This window comes from Sitodiplosis mosellana, unplaced genomic scaffold (genome assembly GCF_009176505.1).
Source record: "Sitodiplosis mosellana isolate CC-2019 unplaced genomic scaffold, AAFC_SMos_1.0 Smas_scaffold_6292, whole genome shotgun sequence".
In the NCBI taxonomy this organism is placed as follows: domain Eukaryota; kingdom Metazoa; phylum Arthropoda; class Insecta; order Diptera; family Cecidomyiidae; genus Sitodiplosis; species Sitodiplosis mosellana.
Window position 1 is genome coordinate 1 of NW_022601533.1, and position 10130 is coordinate 10130.

At 37.9% G+C, this 10130-nt stretch overlaps 3 protein-coding genes across 3 annotated transcripts; 2 read left to right on the top strand and 1 right to left on the bottom strand.

Annotated features, from left to right (window-relative positions):
* Positions 1-88: 88 nt before the first annotated feature.
* On the bottom strand, positions 89-3590 carry LOC129579619 (probable RNA-binding protein 19). Its single transcript, XM_055469787.1, has 4 exons — positions 3317-3590; positions 902-3246; positions 608-833; positions 89-429 (listed from the first exon to the last, which is right to left on the bottom strand). The coding sequence occupies exons 1-4, from the start codon at positions 3350-3352 to the stop codon at positions 217-219; spliced, it is 2820 nt and encodes a 939-aa protein (XP_055325762.1). The 5' UTR covers positions 3353-3590; the 3' UTR covers positions 89-216.
* Positions 3590-4509, top strand: LOC129579621 (uncharacterized). Its single transcript, XM_055469789.1, has 2 exons — positions 3590-3803; positions 3910-4509. Exons 1-2 carry the CDS (start codon positions 3734-3736, stop codon positions 4404-4406), a joined length of 567 nt encoding a protein of 188 aa, XP_055325764.1. The 5' UTR covers positions 3590-3733; the 3' UTR covers positions 4407-4509.
* Positions 4510-7532: 3023 nt separating this feature from the next.
* LOC129579620 (uncharacterized) lies at positions 7533-8782 on the top strand (the record flags this gene model as incomplete). The annotated part of the gene is given in 2 exon segments (XM_055469788.1): positions 7533-7821; positions 7974-8782. Coding segments are annotated over 2 exon segments (727 nt in total), but the record flags the coding sequence as incomplete, so codon positions are not given.
* Positions 8783-10130: the final 1348 nt, after the last annotated feature.

Genomic DNA, 10130 nt, shown 5'->3' on the forward strand with positions numbered 1-10130 from the left:
GGCTTTTATACTTTAGCATTGGGTATATTCAGTATGATTGCTTGCATCATTGCTTTGACTACTTAGATTAATTCAACAAAAATAATCATTTGCCATTAACATGGTCATGAGTACGAGCCATGATTTAAAAAAAAAACGTCTAAATTTTTATTTAACGCATATATAAAAATATACAAAAGAAGATAACATAATGTCAAATTATGGCCATAATTGAATCTACTCTTCTTCGTCACTATTCTCTTTGAATTGTTTAACATTGCTAGCATCAAAAACACTCTTTTTGCTAAGTTTTGTGGCTGACTGTGATGCGTTGAAATGTTCGGCAGTTCTTTTTCGCAATTCCTCGATGCCATCATCCGGAGCAGCCCATTCCAATACCAAACGTCTCCCGTACAAATGGGTACTATGACTGAGGGCATCAAATGCTTTCTGTAACGACAATGGTTCACGAAAAATTGAATAAAAATAATATATTCAATGGAACAATTGTGAGTGTAAGGAATAATGAAAATGATTGAATTGAAAGGGTATGTCATACGTTGATGCATATCACACACACATTGTGCACCTAGCAAAAAATTAAATTCTTCCAATATTCAACACAAACCTTTGCATCCGACTTTGAATTGTAGTCAACAAAACCAAAACCTCTGTGTGCATCTTCGCCTGGTGTCATCTTTTTCGGAATACGAATCGATTTGAGTTCACCAAATGCTTTGAACAGTTCTCGGACTTCATTAATTTTAGCTTGGAATGGAATATTTCGCACTAAAATTTTCGAGCCGGTTTGTTTTAGCGATTTTGCAGTCTTTCGATTCGTTTGTACATCAGTTCTGGGAAGTAAAGAAGAAGGAAAATTAAAATCACGAAAAAAATCAAAATGAATACAAAAAATGCTCACTGTAATGTACGGTCGCTTCGTTTGAGCTCAACGGAATTCCCATCGATATTTGTGATTAGCATAGTTTTCAGTGCTTTTTCGGCTGAATTTTTCTTCTTAAATTGGATGAATCCATAGCCCAACGCTATCTTATTCCGTGGATTGTCTGGATCTTTTTTCGTGGCAACTTGAGCACGATGAATCTTTCCGATGTGCTTAAAGTGGTCGCGAATGGTTTCGACTTGAGTGATAAACTTCAAATTGCGCAAGAATAATGTGGTGCCTGGTTCAGGTTCGGTATCGTCCTCATCACTCTCTTCATTGTTATTTTTATTATCAGACGGTGTAATGTCATTGACCACGTAACTTTCGACTGGGTCTTCCTCTGGTTCGGAATGAGCGACATTTGTCTCCTTTTTCCCGTAATTCTCCTTTGCGAATGGATTCGTTTTCGAGGCTTTGGCATCAACATCTTTCTTTTCCTCAATTTTACCAACTTCCAATGCTTTCGTTGCAGCACTTTTGAATGTATTCTCTGGCGCCCATTCCAAATAGAGTGGCAAATTTTTGAATTTAGTGTAGGCAAGTTTTGAAAATGCTTTTTTCGCCTCGCTTGCATCTAAGAACTCAATTATAGCTGTAAATTTACTGGGTGGTAAAACGACACGTCCTAACAAACCAAACTTGGCAAACACTGGTTGAATATCTGTGATTTGCGTGTCAGCCGGCAAATTTTTCACCAAAATGACAGTTTTTGATCGTTTTTTCGGTGCCTGATTGAATGCATCCAAAACGACGTCATTTGCTTCGAGAAATCGACGCATCTCAATAATTAATTCCGTTTCACCCAGAGCCAATCGAACAGCAGCACTACTTCCACCGCCAGCAGTGTCAAGAATTTGTTCTTTTGTCGTTTGATAGCTTTTGGCCAACGTATTTGCCACAGCATTGGCACCCAAAAATAATGTATTCCAATTATGGGCTGAACCAGCCGTTTTCTTCATTTCCAACTCTTTCTTTTGCTTGTATGACATACCCTCTGTATTGGCATTGTTCTCATCATCGTCTCTGCCTTTGCCCGGAATCAAATGCAGCAGCCGACCATGGAAGGTCGATCCGTCGAGTTCAGAGAATGCTTGGACGGCATTCTCTGGCATAACAAATGTAACCGTACCGAAACCCTTGATTTTGCGCGTAACCGGATCAATTGGTAAACTGATTTCGGTCACTGGACCATATTTTTCAAACAGTTCCTGCAGTTGCTCTTCGTTTACCGTGTAGCTCAAGTTTCGGAAAAATATCCGACCGGATTCACTGATATCCTCTTCATTTTTGAGCGCCTCCTCCTGTTTGGCCCATTTCGGATTCTTGTTACTTTTCTCCGATTTGGCACTGTCGGGTTCGTCCTTTCGCAGTGTCGCTTCTTTATTTTTCTCCGTGAAATCAATCAGAATCACCTGTTTTCCATTCAAAAAACTGCGATTTTTCAGCATTGCCTTGTTGAATTCTTTCTCCGTCTTGAAGCCAACATAACAAAAACCGTGTTTTCTCGTCGGCAAACGAATCGAAAATGCTTTGACCGGTTTGAAAAATTTGATGATATCTTTTCGCTTGGTTTTGAATGGAATTTCACGAATTTTTATGGTGTAGAGATCCGTTACTTTCATGTCATTACCACTGGCTTTTGCGTCGTTTTTCGTTACGGTTTTATTTTTAAGCGATTTTAAATAATCCAAATCGCTAATACTTTGATCAGCCAATTTCACTGATATCTCTTCCTCGTTGTCGTTGTCTTCACCGTCGGCCGCTTCATTTTCGTCGTCATCGTCATCATCACTATCAGATGATTGATTATCAACTGTCGATGGCTTTTTCTTTCCTCCTTTAATATCATCTTCGGTTTGCTCCATTAATCCGAGATCATTGTCCCAAATGTCATTTCCCTTATCGTGGACTTTCAAAAACTCCATGAACTTCGGATCATCTTTGTGCTCGCCGAATATCTCTTCTAGTCTCTCTTTTTTGTTCTTCTTCTCCTCAAGTTTCGCCTCCTCCTTCTGTTTCGACATTGTAGCTTCATCGTCTTCGATTCCATGCAATTTCTTATACGTTGAACTATCTTTTGCATATTTACTCCATGCTTGTGGTTTTGTTTCAGCCCCTAAGGCCGCACATGTTTGTATACTGATGCGGCTCGTGTCGATACATGTGTTGTCAAAATGTGACAATGCATCTGCCGCTTCTTGTTCCGATTGATAACCGATGAAACCAAACTTACGAAATTTCCCTTCTTTCGTATATTTCAGCTGAATATCAGTGATTTGACCTTTTTTACTGAAGATTTCTCTCAAACGATTCTCCGTAATCTACAATGAAATGAAATTTAGCGATTAACTTCAATGAAAAAAAAAAGATTCTTTGAATTGCAACACTTACGCCATTTGGCAAATTTTTGATAATTAACCGCGACATTGTGCGTTCACAAATAAATATCCAAATTCAAGAATAAAATTAATTTTCGGCTGATAAAATGCGATTCAAAAATTCTAAAACATGTTGAATGCGACTTGTGATGAATACAACACGTGTAGTAGAAACAAATCTAAACAATTTGTTGCTGTCAAAATGACACAAGGCGGACGTGAGATGGTGCACGTGAGTCATGCACGAAGTTTGACATTTGAGCCAATCGTCCGTTGACATTTTGAAATTCGAATACAACACATCCAGCTGCATAGACGCTCAACTCAACAAAAAACATCACATCACAATTGGGATCTAAAATTTGTTCATTGAAATTGAATCAGACAAGTAAATGTTGAATGAAAATTCTGAAAATTTCGAAGCCACAGTATGGATATGGAAAAAATTGAAGCTGAATTTGAGTTTTATGGTTTTACACTTGAAGAGCTGAAGAAAGAATGTAAGTACACAATGCATATATTTGACACATTGCAGTGAGTAAAGACGATTTCCTTTACAATAAATTTGATTCTTTTTTCTGTCACCACCACCACCACCACCACCAGATGAGCGATTGTTTCGGTTGCACTGCAAACGAATGATGGATAAATTCACAGAGAATGTTATCGTTGCGGCGCAAAGAGAACTTACCGTCGAAACAGCAAACAAAATCAAATCATTGGGCAACAATGCACTGAATTTGATAAAACCGGAAACTGTGCGACTCCTGTCGAAAATCCACGCACTCGTCGATAAACACTTGACAATCCCGCCGAGTATACCGATTAGCGAGAATTGTCTGCAGAACACACCCGACATGGACGACTATGAAAGAAAGTGCAAAGAGGATATTGCTGAACTGGAGTTGGTTTACAAGCAACAGGCAATTATGTTGGCACATCTTGCCAAGGAGTTGACATTCTATGACAATGAGTTGATCGCAGAGGCCGAAACCGACATTGAAATGTGTAATCTCTTTGAGAACCATTTCACCGAGTCCAATTTCAATGCTGAACTGATCGAAAATATGGTGAAAATTTTGAAAAACATTTCAGTCGAATAAAAACAACAACAAAGCAACTGTGTGTAGTTTTTAATAAGGAAAATTTGTGTTTTTTTTCCATGTTCAGAATAAAAGTAAACGTATCATTCTCGGAAAAATCTAATTTTGCATTTTTTTTTATTTATTGTTTTTACATTAACAATGTTTTCTCTTTATTCTTGTTTTACTTCTTCGATTACTTCATGTTATACATTATTCATAACAGTCGAACACATTTCTTGTTTTTATTTTTTATTTTTTTGCTTGCATTTTGAATATATATATATACATCATCAATACGAATTGTATACGAATCGGTAAATTAAATTTTAATCTATTGATTTGAATGATATGAATAGCTAGAGAAAAAAAAACGATAGAGTTAAGAAGAAAATTAAAGGAAGAATAACTTAAGTATAATAAAAAGGTGGTTAAATGTTGGGCTCTCTCTCTGTGTGTGTGTGTGTTTGTGTCTGTTTGTGTCAGTTGCAATATTCATGTTTTGTTTTAATCAATAGTAATGGTCTTACGAAAGTCATCTGATTCGAATGCGGTCGATTATAAGATTGAACAACACAAAAACATTTGCAATTCGATAAAATTGGGTTTTCATTTCTTAGCAAACAAATAAAGCATCGAATCGAATTTACTAACTCATATCCTAGCATTGATTTTGATTTAATTTGGTTCACTCATCTATGACATTGGCTGGTGGGTCGATTATTTTCATTCATTTCATTTATTTCGTTTAAATTCACCATTTTAAATGCCCAATATCTGGGCATATGTTCTTTTAAGACAAAATTTCTTTAATAACATTTTAAACAGACTCTCCAATAGTTATGTAGTGGATTTTTTTTATCTTTATGTATGTGTATTTATCGCAATGAAAAAGTTGTTGTCAAGCCCGCCCCGCAACCACATTGAACAATTGATTGAACAAACCAATTACCAGTGATGATGAATCTAATTTGTGTTGGTGATGATGCTGTTTAGGTTGGAATGAGTCTAGTCGTCGATGCGGTTGTTGTTGGATTTGATGACTGTTGCGTGATTGTTGGTGGATTTGACAAAATAAGACAACTCAGAACCGGTTCGAAAGAGTTTTACCACAAAATTCAAACCAACAGTAGTGCCGTGTCGGTGTTGTTTAGCAGACCCAAACGCAAAGGAGCCGGCGTGTCTCTGTGTGAAATCAAGGCAAAGTACGAAAAGCCAGTCAGCAAAGGCGGTTACAAGTATGAGTCAGGAATTGATCCCGGCCAGAAAACAAAAATGGCCTGCGTGCGTCGGACTCTCGCTACTGGAATTTAGGTAAGTTGAAATATCATATGAAAATTAACATAGATTTGCATTGTTGTTGTTCATTTCACAGTCCAACATCAAATTATCGAGTATTCAATATCACTGGGGTGCGCGACAAGGAATGCGCGACAAACAGGCAAAGAAAATGACCAGTAAGTACGTGCACAAAGAACAGTGCGACTTGAAAAGCTATCCGATCACATCCGTATCGCCGCGAGGATCACAATGGAAATCATTCATTAAGCACAAAATCAAAATGCTGACAGATTCATTGGCTACATACGCAAGAAGAAAATATGCACAGCTATCGTTGCACAAGTACATCGAGTCTAATCGCGAAATGGATTTGATGGCTAAACACATAACAAACAATGAGACAGGAGTTGTGTTCCTTGGTGATGCGGCGTTCCCATCAAATTCGAAAATCTAGGCTAACTATGAACTTTCGCTGATCCGGTGTTCGTTTTGTTCTTTTCACACCGGATCAGCGAAAGTTCATAGTTAGCCTAAAAAAGGACGGCAAAATGGATGTTGTGCCTACACCAGAGCCGTATACATCACAAACCTGTGCCAATTGCTTGCGGCGATTTCCAAGAAGCACAAAAAGTGACCGATTCAAAGTATGCAAAGATTGTCGCCCACACAAGGATGTGAGACTCCCACCGGTTATCGTGACTGATCGAAGCAAACGGCGCAAGCAACGTGATCGAAAATAAAATGCCAGCCAAAAGCCAACAGCAAATGTAACTAGAGGCGAAAGAGCTGAGAAGCACCGGGAAGAGCGTCGAAGTGAGCGTGAAAGCCACAATCCAGAGCAATTGGATACCGAACAGGCAGTGAGACGGTACAATCGACGCATACGACGGCGTGAACTACGTCAACGACGTCGAGTTGCAGGTCATCGCAGTCGTAAAGTAATCAAACAACCGGAAGCGGAATCCGATTTGCCAGGTTTTGATAAAATTGGTGACACAAGTATTTGCAAGATTCGTGTCAAAAATCGTAAGGCCAAACCACAATTATGGCAGCGAATACATTACGATGCAACTGATAAAGGAATTGGGTTATTGGGGCCTTCCAGAAAAACTGGCACTCAAGCCCAATGAATGATCAGAACGCTTTTACTGCTACTTGGCATCGTGACATCTGTGCGGCGAAGTGCATCTTGTACAGAGGTAGGTGATCTACACAATACAATCACATTCATGTTTTATTGTATTTCAATTTCGAGTTCAATTCGTTCATTCTAGGCCGTTGTATGGTTTTCGACTTGAATGTGCACGAATCATTTGTGTTACCACTAGAAAGGATATGGCCAAAATGTCGAGATGGCCAATCGAGATGGCCAATCAAATGCTGTCGATGATAAGTAGAGCGTAGATTAAGAGGATAAAATAAAACATTAACGATTAGTTATTTTCAAAGCTTGATTTTTGTGGCTTTGTACATTAAAATGTGTGTGCAAATACACGATGTAATACGGGTTAAACCCGTAGGTAAGTTGTTGTATGTAAGATTTTCTCAGTCAGTTGGTCAATTTCAATATCCACACCAATATTTACCAAAGTCATAAATGGACCTAGTTCAAGTGAAGCGTACAGTTGGATGATACTCGAGGTGGGTCCATTTATGACCTTGTTTCACACGTGATTAGTTATTTTGTTATCAATTGATTCCTAATCGTTTTTATATCCTTCTAATTGATTTGTTTTTACCGTTTTTTTCTACTTCCATTGTGACGTTAAAAATGACTGAAACTACACACAAACGCGGGCCTTAATTCGACCGTTTACATACGCTTGGTAATGGTTGTATTTGCGTTAACAATTGTTTCTTGGGCAGAGAATTTCCGCAGCTGGAATATTTGAACTTGAACGTGCCGCTTGGCGCCAACAGCTGGTCCGAATCATCATTCACCGTTGCCAATGTGAAAGCCGCAATCGATCGTAATCCAAATATCAAACACTTGAATTTGCGCTATTGGAATGCAAGCGCCTACGATGCAAAGCTGTTGAAATATGCGGCCGATAAGCTACCGCAACTCAAGTCACTTCAACTTTGGCACATGCGATACACGGACTTCTGGAGTGATGGTGACATTCGGTTCCCAAGTGTGCAAAAGCTTGTGCTGGTATTGTGATATTCTGTATTTCCCTTCGATTCGATCAATTTTTCATTCGAATCTTTCGATTTGATTTGATCGTTTCATAATAAATTTGAATGCTTTTTCTTATTATTTTTTACTAAAATTTGATCATTTTCGCCTGATCTCTTTCAACACAGGTAAATCGTATGCAAAAATTGGGCTATTTGGGTCGGAATTTAGCGGCACTATCATTTGAAAACTTGCGCAAATTTTCCATTCTCGATCAATTCGATACGGAATGTACAACATTCGTAGCCAGACACAAAACCATCAAAGAGCTGTGCATCGTTCCGAATGGCGAACACGAATGGTATCCATCGGACGAAGATGTCTTCAGGATTTTCACCGTGTTACCAAATCTGGAACGACTCTTGGTCAACGGTCGTCGTATGACGACAAAAGGATTGATTCGTCTCATTTCCAAACGCAGCAAATTGTCAGCGATCAAAGTACACCAGTACACATTTTCTGCTGTCGTTCGGAAGCTATTCCGTTGGAAATGCACACAGCTGGCATGGAACGTAGTTTTTAGTACTGGAAGCGAATCGGAAATGACCGTGAAAAGACGAACCTAATAATCGCCGTAAAAAATCATTTTTAATCAAATGTTCGCATTAATTTCATATTATTCTCATCATTTTACGCAATTTTACGTTGTAGACTTGTAATGTCATCCCAAATTTATGCGCCGTACGCATTCAATATTGTTTTATATGTTTACTTCTTTATAAAAGAAAATAATTTGTAATAATAAGTAATATAGCAAATCAGGCTCTGGCTTTCAAATATGACTCAATTGCGTAAAAACTGTATCGTTGGAAGCCGTGTCTTTCAAGTATTAACGTTTTAACACAACAAATTTCGATATTTAGACTCTTAGTTAAAAAAAATTCTTATCATAAACTTTATTGAAGAATATTAAAGAAAAATAGAAATTGAACATGAATAATTTATTTTTTATCCGTTTTCAAACAATTCAGTGCATAATTTAGCATTTCATTTCAAGATTCTCTTGACATTTCTTCAGCTGAATGCAGCTTTCCTCTCTTTTTATCTCTACCAAATTACTGTCCATTCTAACCGACCCCCATTTTAGTTTAATGAATTTTTCTTCTGGAATGTAAATGGTCAATTTTCGGGCATATTCAAGCATTGATCGTCGTTTGTTCAGAGTGAATGCATCAAATTTTGGACTTTTCTCTTTATTTGTTCGTATCTTTTCGACATGAAATCGCGATAGTTTTGCGGAAAACCGAACAAATGAAACAATAGCATCGATTGACACCACAGAGGTTCCAATTTCGATAAGCTGTTGTAATTCTTGTGCAATTCGATCAGCATTTACCAGCAACCAGTTTATTTGTAAGTATTTTATACTTTTCAATCGGGCGATATCGGCTATATGGTTATCTATCGTGGTATTAATAGTATACGAACACAGTAATCCCTCAAGACCTTGAAGCGATGCAATTCTATGGATGTGCTCCGATACCATTGATTTTTTCTCAAACGATAAGTACAAACGCTTGAAGAATTTTCTTTCGTACATTGAATCCAATGCCGTAAAAACAGAGCATAATGAATTGGCATGCTCTTTGCAGAAATACAAAACCAGTTCATCTAGTTGTACATTTTGTTCTTTGATCACATTAATGCCTACAGTTGCATTGGCTTTAGCATGAAAATGAATCTCAACATTTCGAATGGTTGGATATTTTTGGAGTTGGATTTGATTTTTATTCAAATCTTTATACATTTGAAATGAAAAATCTTCAATTTTTGCACAACAATCGAGAAGATACTCTGAATAACCTTCTTTCAAATCACAGTCAACAACTGAAACCGTTTTTACATTATGAAGAATTGGTTTTATGCTCTCGATGTGCTTTTTAGTGATGCGATTTTCTGGTTTGTATGTCTTCTCAAACTGGATTTCCCGTAGATTTCGATTTATATTCGATCCAGCGAATACAAAGTCATCAATGGCGGAGTCGTATAGCCGTAGACATTGAACATCATCACCGAAACATTCCAAATGGTGTGCATTGAAAACGATCTCATCACCGATTGTAAACTCCTCCGACGGATATTTCCATTGGAAATAATTTTTGCTGGTTTTTCGTAGACTTTTGCACGTTTGGCACAAGGCACACAAACTATTCAATGGCAGCCAATCCAGCAATTCGTTCATGCAATCCGGGTTAAGTTCATCGAATATTGTCGGTTCGTTTTCTTCTTCAGCATTTGACAGATTAGGTCCTGCGGCAGATGATAGATTTGCGGCCGCTAAAGTC

Coding starts and splice junctions, on each gene's coding strand:
- LOC129579619 (XM_055469787.1), bottom strand. CDS start 3,352: ATGTCGCGGTTAATTATCAAAAATTTGCCAAATGGC. Junction 3,247..3,316: donor TCAAAAATTTGCCAAATGGC/GTAAGTGTTGCA, acceptor ATTTCATTGTAG/ATTACGGAGAATCGTTTGAG. Junction 430..607: donor ATTCAAAGTCGGATGCAAAG/GTTTGTGTTGAA, acceptor TTGTCGTTACAG/AAAGCATTTGATGCCCTCAG.
- LOC129579621 (XM_055469789.1), top strand. CDS start 3,734: ATGGATATGGAAAAAATTGAAGCTGAATTTGAGTTTTATGGTTTTACA. Junction 3,804..3,909: donor TGAAGAGCTGAAGAAAGAAT/GTAAGTACACAA, acceptor CACCACCACCAG/ATGAGCGATTGTTTCGGTTG.